Source organism: Peromyscus leucopus, chromosome X (assembly GCF_004664715.2).
Source record: "Peromyscus leucopus breed LL Stock chromosome X, UCI_PerLeu_2.1, whole genome shotgun sequence".
Taxonomy (NCBI): domain Eukaryota; kingdom Metazoa; phylum Chordata; class Mammalia; order Rodentia; family Cricetidae; genus Peromyscus; species Peromyscus leucopus.
The window spans coordinates 46599805-46622802 of record NC_051083.1 but is presented as its reverse complement, the minus strand read 5'-3'; the positions used below and the strand labels follow the sequence as shown (position 1 = coordinate 46622802).

Here is a 22998-nt window from a genome sequence, read left to right as displayed (position 1 = left end):
CTTATCCTTGCCAGAAACTGGAAATTCCTTGGTTCTGTCCTGGCCAGATGCCAGAAATTCCAAAACTGTTTTGAGGAATCTAGTTCCTGGTGTGGTTTCTTGTTATCTCTCTTCACAGCTGCCTGAAAGCTATTCCTGTGGGTATGACTGAAAGTCCAGTTTCGACACTTGTGCTAGAGAGGGCAAGACACCTGTGGGTAGACCAACTGCACTGATCAGTTCATGGCCTGCCCCATCCCCCATGCCTCAAGCAAGAAAAGCCTTATTAACTGCTAGACAGTGACCCTTAGTGGCAACTCTTTTCTTGGGCTCTGCTCTTGTTATATAGGAACTCAGCCTGGTTCCTTTAAGCTCTTATCTATAAACTTCAAATAACTGCTTTCTAAAACTTCACCTGTGAAATCCATTCATTGAGTTAGGGAGACAAGGGATCAGGGAACCATTAGTAGGAATGGCTTTAGTGGCAATTAATTTTCTGGAACCCTAGATCCCTTCCTTCTCTGTCCCTGAACCATATAGTCCATTGAGGTGAGAAAAATGTCACTGGTCTCAGAGACCTCATATTCACAAGAATGTCAAAGTTAAAACGGAGCTAAACAATAGCAAATGTGGGAAAGAAAAAAGTTCATCCAGGACAACTGAGAGAGAGAGAGAGAGAGAGAGAGAGAGAGAGAGAGAGAGAGAGAGAGAGAGAGAGAGAGAGAGATCAGTTCAATTCTGAGTATCAGCAAGACATGAAGGAATTTCCAGCCAGTGGTTGGAAATCTCCCAGTAGGAAATATCAGAGATAAGAGATTCTAACCAACCCTAAACAGCAGGATTCTTACAGAAGTCAGGGTAGGGCAGGGTGGTCAGCATCACCCAGGAGAGTAGAAGAGGAAGGAAAACCCTGATCAGATACTGAGAATGCTAAAATGCCTGCTCAGGAGGCTGGATGTTGTTAGGAAGTGCACAGATGGGCTGAGGAGAAGACACAGAAGTCTTACCAAAATTTGGTCAAGGCAAAGAATCCATACAAAAAAACATAGATTATCACATTGAGGGAACTTCCGGTGTGAATTAGGCAGTATTCCAATGAACATTTTTAAAGTTGATAGAACTGAAAATTTTCCACATAAGCTCTGTTATTTATAAAACAGTGATTAATGTCTAAGCCCACAAGGCTTATTTGAGGCAAGCTTAAATCCTGAATATATAATAAAAATCCAATCTAAAACAATACTGATAAAATAACAGTGCCTGATAGAACCAATCATAAATTACATTTTCTTTTCTTTCTTTCTTTCTTTTTGGCCAGGGGAGGGTGGGACAATACCTACCTCTGCTTCCTGGGTGTACGGATTAAATGCATGTTTGTTGTTTTGAGATTTTTTTTTTTAATTTTATGTGTCTGACTGTCTTGTCTGTGAGCCATGTGTGTGCAGTGGCTGCAAAGGCCAGAAAAGAGCACTGGATCCCCTGGATTTTGAGCTACAGACACTTGTCAGCTGTCACATGGGTGCTGCAAACGGAACCTGGGTCCTCTGGAAGAGAGCCAGTGCAACCACTTTACCAGCTCTCCAGCCTCAAGTCATGTTTCAGTCTTGAGGAAGTCAGGTGTAGTGGCACACACCTGTAATCACAGCACTCAAGAGGCAGAGGCAGGAGGCTCTCTAAGTTCAAGACCAGCCTGGTCTACATAGTGAATTACAAGCCAGCCAGGGATACAGAGATAGACCCTGTTTCAAAACACAAAAGAGGAGGAGGAGAAGGAAGAGAAAGGAGGAGGAGGAGGAGGAGGAGGAGGAGGAGGAGGAGGAGGAATAAGTAGATTAGGGGGCATGGATGAAACCTAGGTCAGCATTCTATTGTCACTGAGCTGCAACCAGAGTCCTTAGCCATCAATTTTGAATGAGATATACATAAGTCTGATTTTCCCCAGATTTCAGACACATACTGAAAATTTAAAATATACAAGTCATTTCACTAGATATGAATGAAAACTTACAATTAACCCAATTCCAATTCACTCTTTAGACATATCCATAGGCTAATCTCTTCAATAGCACAAATATCTTTGAAATCAAATAGTATTTCACCTTCAGATAGTATCACTCCAAGAAAAATTCTGATGGCTTTTAACTATTCATGTTTCTGTTTTCAACTTCAGATTTATTTATTGATTGACTGATTGATTAATTGATTGATTGATTGATTGATTGATTGATTGTAGGGACTGAACCAAGAGGCTCATACATGTTAAGCACAGGTTCTATCACTGAACAACATCTCCAGCTCTAAAATTCTTGTAGGTGGTAGGACATACATTTTTAATCCCAGGACAAGGAAGCAGTGGCAAATGGATCTCTGAGATTAGGGCTACCTGAATCTACATTGTGAGTTCAAAGAGCCAAACCAAATATATAAGTAAATAGACTGACAGATGATAGATAGATAGATAGATAGATAGATATAACTCTAACATTTTGATCTAATCTTTATCTGATAGTATAAATTTCAGGTTCTGATGGATTATTAGCACCCCTGCCTACCTCCTCTCCTCATCCCCAACATTAACATATCCAATTCAATACCTATCTCTTCAAATATTTTCATGAATAAAATGGATGCCAAATGAATATAAGTAAAAGTTTGGCCTAAATTGAAATGGAAAAAGAAAATTTATTGAAAAAAACCTTTATAAGATTTCTGCCTGAGGCTAGTACTCACACATTATCTTATTAAAAAAAATAAATGTTTTTGTTGTTGCTATTGTTGATAACTGGAAGAAGAAAATCTGTCGCATCTTTAAGCATGAGTAATTAGTGCAATGTAATACACAATACAATAATTAAGATATAGGAAAATAGTAAAATACTTTAATTCCTTTATTTTGCATACTCTTGGTGAGGAAGGAAAAGCTGGAGTACCTCAAACTGCCCACACATCCAAAGGACTAGGCATAGTGTACCATAAATAAAGCATGTGATAGACAATAATGCTTTATTTGCAGAGCTATATGTTAATTTTTCTGGACACTAAACACTAATGATTAGATCTTGCTAAAGTCACTAATTTATAAATCATATATCAAAAAATGACCAATCACTTACCAACTATAGTTATAATGAAATTTAATCAATGGCAGGATCTTTACTTTAGACATCGTTAGATATGGGATTGCCCTGTCCTCTGACACAGAACAAGATATTTTTAATAAAGGACACCAAAAGTTACATTTTGATAATTCTGTATGTCTGTACAATACACTTGAATCTAGAAAGTCCTCTTTCCCTCCATCCTTTCTCTATTTTACTTTCTTTTCATTGCTGCCTTCCTCCCTACTCCCTGTTGTGACTGAAACCAGGATTTAGGAACCTAGAGGTCACACATGTTAAGCACTGTTCCATTCCATACAGTCTTCTACCTCAGCTCAAAACTTCTCCAACTAAACTCTAAGAAGCCACTGACACAAATTGCAGCATCTCTCCATTCAGCAGTCCAGTCAGAAGAGTCATCTGAAGGATTACACACACTCATGAGTTTCTCTGCCCTTTCAACTTTTAGTGACCATGTCCAAGTTTCTCCCTCTAGCTTTGTTTACCTCATGTTTGACAGAGAAGTGGGACCACACCCCCTTTCTTTACTTCTTTGTTTCTCTTTCCATACACATGTTCTCTCCGTCTCTGTCCATCTGTCTATCTCTGTCTCTCTCCCACTCTGTCTCTGGTGGTTTCATCAGTCACATAGTCTGGTCATGATGTGCTCCAATTACTAGATCAGTCTTTCTGATCTTTGACTTGAATCTCCAGAACTAGGAGCCAAAATAATCTCTTAAACCAGGCATAGGGGCAGAGGTTTGGAATACCAGCACTAAAAAAGCTGAAGTAGAAGGATGATAAGATCAGTCCAGTCTTGGCTACAGTATAAATTGAAGGCCAGCCTATGATACATATCAATAGGAAAACCCTATATCTATAAAAAAGCAAACAAAACCCAAACCAAAATAAAACCGTTTACCTGAGTAGTCCAATTCAAGTATTTGATTACAAGGACAGAGAGCTGACTAATAAAGCTGGTAATCCAATCAGCATGAGGAGGGTCATGGACATGACCATAGCAATACCATGAATCAGGGCATGACAAAGGATGAGATGTGTGGGGAAGAACGGAGCCATCATACAAAGCCTTGCACAAGAAAAAGAAGGGCCATAGGAAGAGAAAAGGTGAGAAATGGGGTGGCACAGAGACGAGGAAGATAGTTGGAGCACTAATGATGAAATATTTCGTCCTTCTTCCTTCGAAATGCATGCCTTGCCTGCAGTGAATGACTTATCAGAAAAGGAGTGTTACTACAGAAACAGGTAGCAGAGTTCTGTCATGTGATGAAAGACAATCAGACATTCTGATGGTTAAGTAAGGAACTGACTTGGGGACCTATGACCACCGTTTATAGCATATTTTATTCCAAATCGAAAGCAACTAACTTACAAATAAACTTTGGAGCACAGCCCAAGGGTAAGTTCAGAGAGATCTAAATCTTTTCTCATCAGGAAATGTTCCTATCTGACTGCTGAGGGATTCAAGAGGCAAACAGGAAGTAAATTCTTCATGTGGCTTTAATTTGTCTCAACCTCCTAGTTATGAGTGGTTTGGGGGCTATAATATATATATATATATATATATATATATATATAATCATTACAATATATAATTAATATATGCTTTATAATTTGCATTAAATAAGAAAGTGAAAAAGTAGCACCTTACAAGTAAAAATCTCTAATTTAAAATTTTCATCTTTCAAATGTAACTTGTTCTGGGTTCCCCATTCAGCTAGGAGGCAGACTAAAGCCTTTCCTCTCACACAGAATCCCTTCTCTGACAGAGCCAGAGAACAAAGTATAAAGGCTCATTTCCAAGCCTATTCCTTGGGCTTAAAAGCTTTTAATTCCTCCCAATCTGAACAGAAGAGCTCATGAATTCATTTAACCTACACAAGCATCTAACAGAAAACTAATTTCCCAGAAGATAGTCGGGTCTAATTTTCCCCCATTACAGTAGTTCCTGGATCCTGGGATCTTAGGATTCAACTATTTTTAAACCATCCTGACACACAGACATGTGTGTCTGAAATGGATTGTGTTCTAGAAGTTAGAGAATATGGATATAATTTTTAATATAAAGAATGACAGCAGTCCAAAGCTGAATTAAGAAATCAAGCACCATACACCATTGTAATGTGTCGGCATGTAAAATAATTCATCCTTTCTGTACCTAAGATGATACTACTAATTTCTCATTTGCATAATGAGCTGTTTGTTTGTGAAGTTGTAAGAATGAGTTCACATTTATATAACTATGAATGCTTGTCCATTTTGATTTAAAGGCCATTAGTTACTGATGTTGGCCACCCTACATTTATTTCTGGGTTCTGTCTTTTACAGGTCCCAAGATAATTTTTCACAGAATGAAGTTGTACTCACAATCCATCAGTCAGATTTTCTACAGGAAAGAAGGGGGAAAAGCTTTCAGCTTAGTAAAAAGGGTGATAGTGTTAATGAACAGAATATCACATCTATTTTATTATTAATACATTAAGAAGGCATAGTTTTATATGTGTGTGCTTAACTATAGAAGGAAACAGAAACTATATTACCAAGCTGGGCATGGTGGCACAGGCCTTTAATCCTAGCACTCTGTAGGCAGAGCCAGGCAGATGCCTGAGTTCAAGGCAGTGTGGCCTAAATAGAAAGACCCAGTCTTAAAAAAGAAAACAACACTTCAAAACAATACATTACCAACTGACTCCAGGAGTGAAGCTGGCAGACTGAAATCAGGAGTGGGCGGGACCTTACTTTGCTTACTATCTTCTTTTAATTTTTTTTTTTAAAATCAGTGTACTTTATTTTTGAAATTAATGTGTTAACTCTGTCTTCTTTTCTACATTCTTTTGATATCTTGATTTCTTCTCCCTTTTAGGAGCCTCCTCGGTACAATGGAAATACCATTATACTTCACATGCCTTTGGGGGCGACTAATGAGAAATACATGTGTATGTGATGCATCCAGTTCCTGTATCTAGATGAACTGCCCAAATAAATTTTTCAAAGAAGATGATAAAATTTACAACGATCCCATAATGCCTCAATATGAAATTTCCTGTTTTGACAGAATTCTTTTCATCATTCTGTTTCAACAAAGCTTTACATTTAGAAGGTATCTCAAAACTCTTATATTTTCTTTTTAAAAAATCTCCACTCTTTCACACTTTTCAGACAATTCTACTTTGGCCTAAAAACTTCTAGAGTTGCACTGCCCTTTCTCCCCATCATTGCTATCCTCAGGCCATTACCACCACAATTACTACCAAAAGATACCCCATAAAATAACTAATCTCTTCTTTCTTTGTCCAACTTTAAGCCATTCCATCAAATCCCCATTCTCTAAACAGAGAATACTAACTTTTTCCCCCTTTATGAATATTTTTCCCATGTTCAATCATATGTAATTTAAAATCTCTGTCATTTAAGAATTTAGTTGGCTCCTGTAGCACTGAATTACATTGTTTTTGGTTTTTTGAGACAGGGTTTCTCTGTATAATAGGTCTGGCTGTCCTTGAACTCACTTTGTAGACCATGCTGGCCTCACACAGGCCTGCCTCTGCTAAAGTAAAGGTGTGCATCACAACAGCCTAGCTTGAATTACATTTTTCTCTAAAAGGATGGAGTAGATCTGCAAAGGACCCCCTCCCCAACTCCTAAGCAAATCAGGCTTTCTCTCAAATTTGATTTTATGTTGTTCAACCATCTGGAAGATCCTAACTTTACATTTTATTTTACTTAAGTATTAAAAAATTATTTGCTAGAAAAAAATTTTTTTCTACTCACTCCCTTACCTCTTTACTTTTGCACTCACAACCTTCCTTAATGATTTAATCCATCTTAATTTCCTATACCTATACAAGGCACCCTTCATTTGACTGTAATTGTAGTTAGGTTAGTACTTATTGTTTCATAAATCTCAAATTTATTCTTCAGAAGAGACAATACAATCTTTTATGAGGTCAACAAAGGCAAGGAGAAAGATAAGAGACAAAACAGTATATATGCTAATATGTGAATTTATTAATTCTTCACTCATTCCAACATATTTAGCTTTTTTCAAAGGCAAAAGGTGTATATAACATCCTTAATAAACTGCAATAACAGCAATTGTAGAAAATAAATTAACACGTATGCATAATACATGCTAATCAAAACCAAAATAAAATAAGTTTCAAAAAATGTGGCTGTCATTTGGGTTCCAAGGACAGAAAAGACTTAAGGAAACCCAAATATTGGTCACAAGAACAGCTGGTACTGTATCCTCCACTCTCAGAGACAAGGACTTTTATCACATCATAAAGTCTATTTGCCTAGGGCCATAGCAGCTTGGGTAATAGACAGATAATGTCTAATATTTCTCTGTATCTATCTCTTTAAAACAAGAGTCCTGAACATTGTAGGTATTTGTGATTTATGGGGAGAAAATTAATGTCTCACAAAGGACTGTAATTACAAACTTCCCATACCTCTTAATCGAACAGAACAGTTTTTTATTAAAGGAATTAGAGATAATTGTAGATTACCACCATACATACAGCATATATGTGATGTGTGTGTGTGAGAGAGAGAGACAGAAATAGAGAGAGACAGAGAGACAGAGATAGACACAGACAGAAACAGAGACAGAAAGACAGAGGGAGGAGAGGGAGAGAGGGAGAGAGGGAGAGAGGGAAAGAGAGAGAGAGAGGGAGAGAAAGAGAGAGAGAGAGAGAGAGAGAGAGAGAGAGAGAGAGAGAGAGAGAGAGAGAGACTGTATGTGTATGTGTTCCACTAGGTATGGAAAGCAGAACAGAGCTATGAAAGCACTGTTGCCACTGAGCCATATCCCATGAGCAATGAATTATTATGGGTGAAAGGTTTGCTGAGGATGGATAAAGGAATTAGGCTTGTTTAGCTTGGAAAAAAAATAAGGTAGGAAATCAGGATTCTTTCATCATGAAGCACCTCAAAGCACAACAAGAAAACCCTAGCATTTGATCAGAAAACTTATATCTGTAATGAAATACTTTTGCCTTTTCATTACTCAGAGGAGAGAACAAACACACAGCAAGTATTGCAACACTAACACTGAACATTGTTAAAAAAAACACACAAGCAACAAGATTTTTCCCATTAATTATAGTAGTATGAGTAGTAGCAATATCACACTGTCAAAGACATGGTCTTTGGGCACTTTCAGTTAATTAATTATTAAGATAGCAAATTGGCACAGCCCTCTGAAAGAGTTTGAAGCAATATAGCTCAAGAAGTTTAGAAATGTTATTTCCCTTTGACTTGAGGATTCCACTTCTGTGGACCAAATATGAGAAGGCTTTTGGTATAAGAATCTGGATCAGGACTGGCTTAGAACACTGAAAAAGTTGGGCACAACTACCCATTGAAATAATTAGCCAATCCATAGTCTCTGATTACATCTTAGTCAGAAAGTGTGACTGAAAAAAAGAAGCTGTGAAGTTCTGTGAAGAACCATGAAAAGAACACACTATGTAAACACAAACATTTGGGGAAGAAAAATCATTCTGCTAACTATTCTCTTTCCAGAAAAGAAAATTAAAAGTAACTGAACAGTTACTTAGCAGTTATTAGAATATTTGAGACTTACAGAAATTCAATGTCTGTATTTGGTTTGGAAAAGATTTTTATGTAATACTGAAAGTTTCTAAGAGACCACAAATAAAGAAACTATGTCCATTAGAATGTTTGTTGGGAGCTGGGTGTCATGGCACAAACCTTTAATCCCAGTACCCAGCCTGGTCTACAGAGTGAGTTCCAAACAGCCAAAGCTATATAGTGAGACCCTGTCTCAAAAAAAAAAACATAATGTTTGTGGTGGAAATTGTCCACCTGAATCCATAAATCAGACTTGCCATAGCGTAAGTGTTACCAACTTTCTGGTAACAGACTGTCTATTTTTCAGCATACTGGCCATCTGTAACATTATTTACACATAAGGAGCATGGAACCAGAAGGCATCATAACACTTTACTAGGCTTTCTTCTCGGAAGCCTGTTTTTCACAAGCCTCCAGAATCTTAAGGATTTAACCTCCACAAAATGACAGAAATTGAAGTTTTCTTTATCACAAATTAATTTTGAAAGCTTGGGCAATGTTTTCCACAAAATTGATAGAGACAATACTAAACCACATGGGAAAAATAACATCCCAAGTTTTTCTTAAGATGCAGTCCTTTGGTGGCGGTGGTGGCTCATTCCTTTAATCCCAGTAGAGGCAGATAGATCTCTGAGTTTGAGGCCAGCCTGGTCTACAAAGCAAGTTCCAGAAAAGTCATGACTACACAGAGAATCCCTGTCTCAAAAAAGAAAGAAAGAAAGAAAGAAAGAGAGAGAGAGAGAGAGAGAGAGAGAGAGAGAGAGAGAGAGAGAGAAAGAAAGAAAGAAAGAAAGAAAGAAAGAAAGAAAGAAAGAAAGAAAGAAAGAAAGAAGGAAAAACATATGTAGTCCTTTAATCCTAGCATCTAGGAGGCAGAGAGGTATATCTTTGTGAGTTCAAAGATAGATTGGTCTACACAGTGACTTCTAAGTCAGCTAACACTACACAGTGAAACCTATCTCAAAAAGAAAAAAAGAAAAGAGACAGAAAGACAGAGAGAGACAGATAATTGAGGTTATCTAGATGGTTTAGTGGGCAAATGCACTTGTTACCACACCTGACTGCCCTGAGCTCTATCCTCCAAATTCATGTGACGAAGGAGAGAACTGACTCCCACAATTGGTTCTCTGACCTTCATATGTACACTGTGGCACACACATACACACAAATAAATGTATACTTTAAAAAGAGAAAGCAAATGTTAATTATTGAAAAAGCTAGGCAATAGTATAATAAACATAAACAACTACATAAAATATAGAGGAGAAAAAGACTAGAAGCAATGTCCTAAAATGTAAATCATAGTTATTTCTAGTGCTGAGATGTGAGGTGTTTACATTTTCTTTTTACATGTAACTGCAACTTGTAACATTTCTGGAAAGAAGATATGAATAAGAAAAATAAAATCAGATAAAATTTCAACACCTTCCAAATAATCTGGTTTTCCTTAAAATATGTAACCTGCTGCCCCAGAGCTTGGGATTCACAATGAATGACAGACTCTTAAACATGTACTGAAGCAAAGATGTAACTGTAATTGTTGCTTGATAATTGTTCCGTTACATGTAATTTTACTATGTTAAAGTTAAAACCTTCCTTTTTGAAAAAAGAAAAGGGGAAGTGCTGGGGATGCTGTAAATGTGTTGCTCTGATTGATTAATAAATAAAATGCTGATTGGCCAGTAGCCAGGCAGGAAGTATAGGCAGGATGCACAGAGAGGAGAATCCTGGGAAGTGGAAGGCTGAGTCAGGAGACACTGCCAGCCAATGCCACCATGAGAAGTCAAATGTAAGAATACCAGTAAGTCATGAGCCATATGGCAAGGTATAGATTTATAAAAATGGGTTGATTTGGGATGTAGGAACTAGATAACAAGAATCCTGAGCCATTAAGCCAAACAGTTTAAATAAATAAAAAAAAATTTAAGCCTGCCATGCCCATACAGTTTGTAAGTAATAAAGTCTTTGTGTGTTTATTTGGGTCTGAGTGGCTGCGGGCCCAGGCAGAACTGTAGATAACTCCAACAACACAAAGATCCTATGGATAAATGCTAAGAGTTGTATCAAATTATATACAGCATCCTCGTTCTTTGTCATTTAAATTCTAAAACCATATGAATACATTTTCAAGGGTCCTCTCTTTCCTTAATTATGAAATAGTTGTTTCTATCAGACAAATTATTTTCAGAATACCAGATAACTAGGTTTTTCAAATATATCAAATTGCCCATAAAATTTACTTACTAGTATCTTTACTAACAGGAGGGTTTACCTTCATTTTCCTATATCTCCAGAGACTTCCACCTTTCCCATTTAATAATAAGCACTAGGAATCCATCATCTATATCTTTCTATCACCTTTGAGTGGTATATGTGCTCTTCTGTATCAAAATCATTTTCCTTTGCTCATTCAAAGAGAACATTTACTTATTCAGAGGCTGCTGTGCATTGGAATGGCATGGGTGACAAGGATGAGTAAGTCTTTCTGCTTTAAAGAAGTTCATTATTTAGTAGGGAGAGTCTTGGGCATAAAAACCAATAAATAAGGCAAGCACTGTAACCAAATACATGAATTATTATCATTCATGTCTGAGCTTTGCTGTGGACCAGTTTTGGTTTTCGTTTTGTTTGTTTTTAATTGTTACCCTCCTCTTTCCTTTTGTTAGGTCAGTTTCATTTGAACCCAGGAAGACTTTCTATAGTACCTTATCTAAGTCAACTCAAACTCAGGAAGTCATATGAAAACTTTTTTTTTATTTTCTCATTCTCTATGTATTGACAAAATGATTTTATCACCATGCATGAAGGTCTCCTGCACTTCAGTAATTTGCTGGTTTTTACATTTACCCTCTAGCTTTTCCCTGCTCTACTCTTTCTCAAGAGAAGTAGGCTTCCAGGTGGCTTTATCTAACAGGAATCATGGGCACAAGGTAAAGGGCTAGAGGATACAGAGGTTAGTCTGTTTATTCTTCCCTTTCTTGCTGTACTTCCACCAAAACATCTTTCAGTAGCTCTGTCTTTCTCCTGGCTCTAGCTCCCTGGCATAAGCCTCTCCAAGAGTTCTGGATCCAGATAAATGGTCCTGATATCAGAATTAGGACTACATCACCTCTTGCCACAGTCCCTCTAGCTTCATGATATCCCTATGGCTTCTTAGCTCTACCATCCTTGAGTAAGTAATTCTTCCATTAAAATCTCTTGGTTAAAAATAACTAGAGTGGTTTTCATTTTGTCACTAGACCTTGACTGGACATCTTCCAAGTCAAAAACATCTAGCTTCAAAACACTACAAGGCTTCTTTTGATATTATTCCTTTCTATCTCTGTATCCACTCTTCTGTCTACTCTCTTACTCTAAAACTAGCACCATAAGTTAATTAGTGGGCACCATGCTGTGTCAGACTTTGGGGATGGTGTTGAGACATAGTGTTCCTATACAGATCAAGGTGCCTTCTAATTCACGATCCTCTTGCCTCAGCTAACCAAGTTCTAGGATTACAGATGTGAGCCACTATACCTGACTTAAACTTTGAAGACCGTAAATATAAAGAGCAGAACAAAGAATTATAAAGCTACAGATAGATACAAACCTAAGATATTGATGAGGACATCTGCCTTCAGATAAAGGTTCTACTATGAATTCTTGTTTGTTCTAAATGTTGTCATTATTAATAGCAATTATAACTCCTTGAATAGTTCCTACCTCAAGCATTTTAGTATTATGTGCATATTATCTTTAATCTCTGTAAATTTTCCTAAGGTATGAATCCAGAAATTGAGTTTCAGAATTATTTGTGGCTTCTTTGGACACAGAAACCTTGTGGAAGAACTAGAATTTAAATACACATTTCTCCAGATTCAAAGTAAATGAACTATTTTCTGCAACAAAACATTATGCTTAAATTTAAACAGAATATGCATACAACAGTTTATTCAGTAGAAAAAAACAAACTCAAAATTTAGATATACCACATTAAGTTTAATTATAATAGATAAAAGAGGCATTAAACTAAGTAGTGAGGTTCCCAACAATTAATCCTTAGGCTTCATCCTATTAAAGGATGGTGTATATATTTTCTCATCTAAAATAATTGCTAAGGAGGGTTGGACACGCCCAGTTCCATTGTCTGAACTTGACTTAATTGGCAAAACATGGAAGCTCATCGGTAACTTTTTTTCAGGTATTCTTGTTTGGTTAACTACTCTGTCTTGCCCCAAGGTCACATGATTTAAGTCTAGGTCTATGCTGTCAAAAATTAAATGCTCTAGAACATTACTACTCAAAATGCAGCTTTTCCTAAATATAGAAATTAAGAGTCTACTATGCAACTTTTATATCAAATTTTCATTACATGACATACAAACTCAACAGGCTCATCTCACAGAACTGGGTACCAGACCAGGCTGAGTGATGGTAAATTTAGACAGTCTTATGAGTGCTTGGTTATAAGTACAGGAGAATTACCTATATGAACTATGCTGTGCTTCATGTTGACAAGAACAAATACAAGCTAGAGAGATAGCTCAGCAGGCAAAGGCACTTGACTCCAAGCCTGATGACCTGGTACCCAGAGGCTGAGGGACACAACTGACTTCCACAAAATTGTCTTGGCTTGCACTACAGATATCCAAACATAGATACACAAATTTGTGTGTGAGCTGGCTTTTTGGAGCTCACCACCTATGATGGGACACCTTGCACAGCCTTGATGCAGGGGGAGGGGCTTGGACCTGCCTCAGTTGAATGTACCAGACTTTGCTGACTACCCATGGGAGACAGGCCTTACCTTTTCAGAGGAGGGGATGGGGATTGGGTTGGGGTGGGGGAAGGCTTGGGGGGAGTGGGAGGAGGGATGAGAGGAGTATCTGTAGTTGGTACGTAAAATAAATAAAACATTTCTTAATAAGAAAAAAAGAGAAAAAAATGTAATTTAAAAATGGTTTTAAAAGGACAAATAGAATTGCAAGCGACCACTGTAAGTTTGAAACGCATTGCTCTGCACAGGACCAGAAAGCAAACTATACAACCGATTGCCTTTACATCGAAATTAACACAGTACAAATACACAAATATATAAATATATATAAGTGCATACACCTATCCAGATATGCATACAAATAGTCATACACAACATTTTTCCAAGTTACATAAGCTTCACTTTATTAGGGGGCACAAGGACTTCTCTGGAGTTATACAAGTCAAGACTGTGGAATAGCAAATTCAGAAACATTGTCACAGGCTATCACCAACTCATAAATAAGCTAATGATTCATTCCCTATGTCATAAGACTCTTTCAGAGTATTTTTAGGTCATTTTATTACTACCGTACAGGGGATGGACTTTAAAACTCACTATTTTATGTGAGTGTTCTGACTGTTCTGAATCTCTTTTCAGCAAAATTGCAGCTCCCAAGAGACATAAAGGTAATCAGACTTGTGCATTAAAAAAAGAAATATTGGAAATGTCTGAATAAGAGCAGACACGTTTTTAACGTTTTTAGATGCCTTTTCCCCATGTACAAAATAAAAAAAAAAAAGTCTTTCGCAAAACTAGCTACACAAAATTGTCCACACTAGCGCTTTCCTCCTGGCTGCAGGTATAACCTTAATGCTCCTCTTACTTGGATCAACTAAATTCCAATTTGGCAGCTCTTTTAAGTTGTAAAGCAGTCACTGTCTAAGAAACAATTCTTTCTGACTTTCCTTGGGATACAGGCTTTGGGAAATGCAAATCAGAACTATGTTTATGTATATTCCTCAATTAGGAGCTTTACATCAAGTCATACAAACAAGAAAAACTGCCCTAATAAAATTGTCCATTAAAATGCCATCCATTTTGATTTGGAAGTTACATTTCTATTTTGCAAAAGGAAAAAAATCGATTGTTCCCAATCAATGTTGAAGGGGCTGGTAAGTTTTCTGTTTTTCTTTGATAAGCAGCATTGCAGAGGTCAAAGCAAACTATCTTAATATTGTCTATATTCTGATTTGCAAATCTGAGTAAATCTCCTGTGCTAACTATGTCAGCTTTGGAATAAAGAGCGTCATTTGGGATTCCATAGCGTAATTATGTTGATAAAGCAGTTTTATAAATCATGCTAGGCAGAATGGATATTCCTTTGAGAACAGTGAACTAGAAGCCATAAAATATGTCTTCAGGACTTGATTACTTATCTTCAATCCATATGTCATTATGAATATGTCACATCTTCTTGAGCCTTAGCTTGCCCAAGTCCAAATGAAAAAAGGAAATAGTTACCCTGTCCTCTGACATGATAACATTATTTTCTAAATCAAAAGCAGGAGTACACTCAAGGAGCTGATAAGACATGAGATCTGAAATTGAGAGTGATAGACATTCCAGGCCATCTAATTCACAGTTGTATAAGGGTGAAACATGGTTATTTCTGAAGACTCCATATACACTAAATAATGCCAAACAAATCTAATTATAAGTATTATAAATATTATTATCCTATTATTCCTATCTTCTAAGCTGGTGATGATAAAAATCATTGGAGCAGGAGGTAGAACAACAGTAACCACAAGAGCAAGCCTAATTCTAGCCAGGAGTTAAGAGGAAAAACAAATATTTAGATACCTGTCCAACAGTACGTATGAGAAACTTAGGTCAAAGAAAAGTAAAAGAACAGTCCAAGGTCACATGAAGATGAAATCGAGATCTGCACTTCCTTTCTAGTTTGAGGCAAAACTAAAGGTGAGAATAGAGGCAAGGAAACCTACCTATTTAGAGCCTTGATTGAAGACAGTTTACTATACAAAATATGCTGAGCAAAGCATAAGGACACATGCCCAGTGCAAAAGGAATACAGTCATTCCGAATCCTGCCGTTTCTAATCTAAGAGCATCCTCAGGAGAGAATACTTAATGGAATGTAAAGCCTATCAAAAGGAATGGACAATGAGCAAACATTTACAACATTTCTTCCTCTTGAGCAAATGGAAGAAAGAGGAACAGGAGGTTTTTGATAGCATTCCTAAGTCTATCTTTGCAATTGTCATTTTTTTTTTGCAGTGGTAGAAACCTTGAAGCACATGAAGCATGTGATCTATCACTAAGCTATACCCCTCACCTTGCCATCATTTACTAATAATAGTATTTTTAGCCTTTTCACCTAAATAGAATTTAACTAATCCTTTTAATTAGGAACTGTTAAAGAATCACACAAACACCAGACCATTCACACCCAAAATCCAAGTCCTTATTTTAACAATTGAAGCTTCTTGAAAGTAATGGGCATAAAGATAAGGATAAAAATTCCTAAAACATTCATAAGCTAATTTTCAAAAGCTGACAACATTTTTATCATTCAAGTGAATACCATGCTTGAACATGGGTTCCAAAACTTGAGCAACAGATAAGATATTCTAGAACTTCAAGAACGTGAGAAAAAAAAACACTGTTGGTTACAAAGAAATCAGTGAATGGGAAACATGTAGCCTGCCTACTACTATTATTCTGCAGAATTGATGGTATCATTAATGCAAAAAACTCATTATAATTTGGAAAGAAACTATGGGGGGCCACATAAAGATTTTATTGAATTTATAATTAAAGTACCACAAATAAAGTTTTTTGAGGCAGGGTTTCTCTGTGTAGTTCCGTCTTTCCTGGAACTTGCTCTGAAGACCAGGCTGGCCTCTAACTCAGGGAACCACCTGCCTCTGCCTCCAGAGTCCTGGGATTAAAGGTGTGTGCCACCACACTTGGATTGTTAAAGTATTTTTAACTGACATATAGTATGAGGGAAGGGGAAACTTTTTAAATATTTTCTTAAGATTTTAGTGATGAATTTATTAAGTGAAATGCCAACTTTGAGAAAAGGACAATTTTTAATCATTTAATTGCAATAATATATTAGTATTTTAAAATAAACTGCAGAGCATATTACCCGTGAACACCTACTGATTTGTAAATGTGTTTGAGAGTCACACAGAGCTTTATAACAAACATTCCATTCCATTTGTAAACATGCCGATAGAAACATGAAATGCACTTCATGGATAAAGCATACAGCTATTTCTAAGAAACCATGATGAATATACTGTCTCAAAACTTCATTTAGAAGATATGAGACCCTTTGTTTTTTTATATTCCAATAGCACCACTACTATTTTCCACTACTAGTCTATTATTAATGTGGGTAATCATAAAGAAATACTACAAAAAATTATTGTTATTCTTACTTGTTTCTTCCTAGTGAAAATACAGGACAGTGGTTTTACAAATTTCTTAATGTTGTATAATAATTTTGTGGAATTCCAAATTTCTAATGACTGTTAAACAGTTACTATGAACATTTAAATTAATACTTTTTTAAAGACTTTTTTTAATTTTATGTGTAAGAATGTTTTGCCTGTGTTTATGTCTACCACATGTGTGTATAGCCCTTAGAAGCCAGAAGAGGTATCAGATTCTTGGAACTGGAGTTACAGAGTGTTGTAAGCTGCCCTATGGGGGCTGGGAACTGAACCTGGGTCCTCAGCCAGAGCAATTAGTGCTCTTAATTGCTGATTGATCTCTCCAGCCCTTTATGTATTTATTATGACTATTTTGAATGCATGGGAACCTGACAATATTTTCCCTTGTGACTCAGAAATTTTGTTCATATACAGAGCCTAGAAATGGGGGAAATACTCATATTTCTGGCATTTGATGAAAGCCCATGCTGAAAAAGCCATTTTATATATACTAAGAGTAAAATAAAATTAATCTTCACATGTTTCTTTTAAGTTAAAGGAAATTAGTCCTGGGAGGGGATAAGGATATAATTTAATGGTAGAGTAATTCCCTGGGATGTATAAGGCCCTTGGTAAAATCCCTAATACCTCACAAACAATGTTAGTCTTATGTTCTCTAACACTGATTGTTTTGTTAGTTTTCTGTGTGTGTGTGTGGGGGGGGTGCATGCATGTGTGGGGGTGCTAAAGCATGTGTACATGTATGTATTTGGGGTAGAAGAGACCTCCTCAAGTACGCTAGGTAAGTTCTGCTAAGTTGCATCCTGTTATTGTTAAAATATTTAAGCCTGATTTTTTTCTGTGTAATTGGATATATTTAGAGCTTAAAAATATATGATATAATCCTCTTGAGCTTATTTACTTGACTAGTTCTGCAAAAATCAGACTATTTAAACATAAATTACCTACATCTAAGTATGTATGGTATTTCTCTGTATTGTGTGTGTATGTATATACTGAACATGTTGTGTGTACATGTGTGTATGCATGAATAGCTGCTTCTGTTTTTCAATTATGGAATTTCATTGCCTATAGAATTATAGCTAGAAGGACACTAAAGAATGAAATGGAGCCATCAATGCTGAAACATTTTTTTGCTAACTGCCTAATAATATTGTTTATTGTAGAAAATCAGGAGGAAAGAATAAAAAAGAAAATTCCTAGTAACTTTTGACTGGAAGCATCTAATATTAATATCTCAAGTACCATTTCACCCTTCATTATTTAATGCTCATGTGCTAGTTTCCAGTTCTTACAAATGGGTTTGACTTCTGATACCATGCTGCTTAGATATGAAGTAGAGGAAATAACTGAACTCTTAACGGTGATAAAGAGTACATAGATGTGTGTTGAACAGGTTGCTTGGGACTCTGAACAAATTTGAAAATGGACATGTCCTTAAAAGTGGGCATATTTCAGAACATGTAACACTGCATGTGTAAGGTGAACCACTATAAGATGTTCAGAATGGGGATACAGAGAGGATAAAGACAGTGTTGGCATTTTGAGTGTGTCACCACAGACATGAAGTTCAGGCTCGATCAGGAGACAAGGCTAGATGTGCTCTAAAACATGTGACTACACAGACCCTTGTCCTCTCATGAACTGAGTACATCTGAAGACTTTGGGCCATTTTCTCCAGTTCAAAGCAATAACTTAGAACTAAAGGGCTAGCTCTTGAAAAAGGAAAAATATAAGCCAATAAATAAAAGTTAAAACCAAAGATTTCTTTTCAGTGTGTTCTCCTTATATTTCAAAGACAGAACATTATAATCTGTGAGAAGGAGAAGAGCAATGTTTGCATTAATTATGTAAGACACCACCAGAGCTGAAGGCATAACAATCTAAATTGATCATTCCATGGGTAAAAAAAAAAAAGACCTGCAGTCTAGGAATTTATATCATTTTCAGAAGCGCCATAATTTGTTCAAAAACTTTCACTCATGTAATCTAGCTGTAGTTATAACTGTAAATGTATATATATATATATATGTGTGTGTGTGTGTGTGTGTGTGTGTGTGTGTGTGTGTGTATAACACAGGTATGCACTAACCAATATGGCCATACTTTACTGAGAGAATAATAGCAATCAGATCAGAGAATTCACTAACATAACGCCTTGGTCAACTGCTAATATATCCTGAAATGTTTGTGCACTACTGTTGAATGCCTCTCTGAACCTGAAGTCAATGTTTCAAGAAATGGTGAATGTTAATACCATCCACCATGCAGGTAAATTGCTAGCATGTCACATGGGTAAGATATAGTGTAGGCCCTCAATAAATGAAGGATGCTATTTGATGAGCAATCATTCAGATGAAGAAATAGTTTATTGTAAAAGAAAAATCTTGGAAATACTAGCTCTAAAAACTGAAAAACAAATGTCAACACTTAGTTCATTTGTAAGATGTTTGTTATTAGGCTCGAAAGAAACAATTTCACTGGGATTTAGAATTGAATACAGAGTTATATACTGCATTTTATTTATGCAAATAATACCTCAATAAAGTTGATTTAATAAAAGAGAAGCTTTACAATATATAAGCTGTAGAATCTCCTGCAACTGTAAAATCCCATTGCCTTCCAAAGTTGAATGATTAGCCCAAGGTCAAAAGCTATGCCAAATATGAAATATCATTTATCAACAACTATAGAAAGCATTAAGATATGATCACATATGTATATAATTCTTATAGAAGATGAAAACATCTACACAAATTCTATATGAGATTTTAATTATATTATATCTATATTTATATCTATATTAGTCATATAAATATATAAATATATATATTTATATTAAATCTATATTAGTCAATCATGTTTGTAATGTCTCATTACAAAATAAGAGTGATAGAAAAGAATATATAATCAAATGGAAATATGGCCACAATATGCTACTTTTACATAAAAAGTAGGTTTTTAATACTGAATCACTGACAAAAGTGTGTATATATTTGTGTGATGTGGTAAGAATCAAACCAAAGTCTTCATAGATAATATAAATATGGTCTACCACTAAGCTACATGTCCAGTCAAATAAACTAGTTTTTAACTTTTTAAAGCTAGCTTACCAAACAATAGTTAATTCTAAGGAGTAATTAATGAATGATTTGGAATTTTTAAAGCTTATTCATATTTTTAAACTTTAAAAAGTTAATGTGTTAGTTCTATAATTGCTTTTTCAAGTAAATTACCATTTTACAGCTAAAGATCATAGTAACTCAGGTAGAGTTCTAAGTGGGCTCTGTGAACTACATATGACATTCAAGTTTTCTACGCATGGTAGAAACAATCCAACATTACAAGTTGAAATCATCTATGGGCCTGAAAATGTAGTGCTTAAATATTAACTGATCTTAATTTTATTTATTTATTTATTTTTAATTTATACACATAGCTACACTGAAATAACATATAATATTAATCGAAATGTTTTAGACATCTCTGGCTAGTAGAATTACAGCTGATTTTTTTTTCTTTTCATGCTTTTTACTTTAATTTTACAGACTTTCTGGAAGAAATTTTTATCATTTTTTTAAAATTATTATTATTATTTTTTTTTTTTTGAGATAGGGTCCCACTAAGTAGTTCTGGCTGGCCTGAATCTCACTACGTAGGCCAGGCTTGCTTTTAATTCACAGAGATCTGCCTGCCTCAGAGTGCTAGGCTTAAAAAGTATGTTTTACCAAGCCCAGCAAAATGCTTTTTTAAAGGTCGTTCTGTTTTATTTTGTGGCTAATGATACCTTGTGTATTCCTTAATGCCTCTAGAACCTGGACCTGAAAGACATCATTCAATGAGAACTACGACAGGCAATTCATAGGTGTGATCCTGCCTCCCCTCCACAACTCTGCATTCGTAAACACAATTTATGTGTAAAAGGGTGTATGAAAGCACAGATTCCCATGGGTTTTTATCACATTAACTTCATTTTGTACTTGTAGGTTTTTTGTTTCCTTGTTTTGTTTACTAAGGCAGGAGTCTCACTGTGTAGCCTTGGCTGGCCTGGAAAGTACTGTGTAGATCAGGCTAGCCTCCAACTCAGATACCTGCCAGCTTCTGCCTCCCAAGTGCTGGAATTAAAGGTATACACCACCATACCCAGTGACAACATTAACTTTAAATCTTAAGCATTATTAGCTTATAATTTCAAATAAAAGCAGACTTAAAAGTAAAGAATGCATGATTTTTTAACAAAAACAAAATAATAACTAAAAATTTAGCCAGATAGGAGAATTCAGTTCAGATTAATCCCTACAAAGCCAAACAGAAAGAATATACAATCAAGTACTAGAGAGTGGTATCATTTCTATATTTTTATGCTGTATATCTGGTCAAAACATCCCAAAATAGGACTGAAGAGATGGCTCAGCATTTAAGAGCACTGGCTACTCTTTTGAAGGACCTTGTTTTGATTCCCAGCACCCACAAGGTGGCTCACAAATGTCTGTAACTCCAGTTCCAGAGGATCAGACACCCTCTTCTGGACTGCTCAAGTAACATGCACACACATGGTACACAGAGATACATTCAGGCAAAATGCCCACACATATAAAATAAATAGTAATAAAAAATCTTTTAAAAATCTACAGAATAAAGAGTTTAAAACCTGCCAGGCTTTCAAATAAATACCCAACAAACCAACGTAGATAAATCATTGAAATGATCATAATGATGACTTAATAAACCATAGAAATTGTGAGCACTGGAAAAGGGGCAGAAAAATCACTTTACACAACATTCAGACTTTAACAAAAGCTATCACTTTGGTTTCACAGGGGACAAATCAACAGAAGTAACTTGAAACAGTTTTCTTTATGGTAAAAAAAAAAAATGCCCTAAATTGCAAGTGCTTTTCCATTCTCCTATGCAGCAAATAAAAGTAACATTGACCTTTAGGTCTACTGAATTGTAAAGAATCAGTGATATTATAAAGTTAGTTGTGAAGAGGAGAATGTCTGTTTGCCAACTGGGACTGGAAGAGTGCAGCCGCTTAACCCCGAAGCAGTCTCCTGATAGATTTACACAACAAATAGCTTGCACACTACAAATTACATTTAAATAACCTGACATTTAACCTGAAGGAAACATGGCCATGTCCTTACCTAAAGACTGGTAGAGCTCTGTCATTTTGGGATGGTCCCAACAAGTTGTTTGGGTCTCGTGGCTAAAACACAAAATATAAAAAGAGACTTTAGAATCTACAGTGCGCAATAGCAAAAGAAAGACAAATGCTCTTACTTCACTTTGCTACTTCCAAGGACTTCCATAGAGAACTTCAGACTGCCTTGCATGCAGAAAGGCTTCTTTATTTTCAAATGGAAAGAGCAATAATAACATGATTAGGTCTAGAATTTGTTTCTTTTTCACACCCACACATTGAATGCACCACTGTTTTTAACAAATTCAACATTGACCTTGCTATTTAACCGGTCTGGATTGCCTCACTTCTCCACTGTGAAACATACAAAAAGGAAAATGACAACTGTTCAGCTCTGTCAGTTCCATATTTACAAATCACCTAATTTCTCATTTGTTTCCTTTGCCCTCTTCCCATTACTCTTTCTTTTCCATGGTCAGACCTCATGTTGGTGACACCTGTATTCCATTTCAGCTTAAGGCATATCCAGCACTCAACTAATATATCCTATCATTCTTCCTTTTTCCCATTCCTTTTAGAATGTCCTTAAACTCAGTACCCTGTAGTAGACCACTTCACTTCTTCCTATATTTACTTAGTCCTGAATGAAGCATTCACACTTCTCCATTTCTTAAAGTGTGGTTGCTGGCTATTAGCTCCTGCCACAAAAGGAACAAAACACCTTTGTTTCCCATTCAATTACATGAACAAACCCAGGAGAGATAACTACATATACTTTACCTTACCTTGGCCCATCTACATGAATCACCATAGCATCATATTTCCTGGTTTCAGAGATTACATGTGAGCTTTGATAGAATAAAATGCAGCTTGGAACAATATTTTAGCATTCATAAGCTGAGCCTATTTCTAATCTTTTAATGGGAAAAGTGGGGAC

The 22998-nt window shown here is 36.0% G+C and overlaps 1 protein-coding gene across 16 annotated transcripts in view; it reads right to left on the bottom strand.

Annotated features, from left to right (window-relative positions):
• The window catches only part of Dmd (dystrophin), a 2209767-nt gene that overhangs the window by 119687 nt on the left and 2067082 nt on the right, over nucleotides 1-22998 (bottom strand). For all 16 annotated transcript variants that reach the window (XM_028881805.2, XM_037198928.1, XM_037198927.1 and 13 more), the window contains one exon: nucleotides 22066-22127. In XM_028881805.2, the coding sequence (XP_028737638.1) occupies nucleotides 22066-22127 (62 nt within the window). The remainder of the gene's footprint in view (nucleotides 1-22065; nucleotides 22128-22998) is intronic.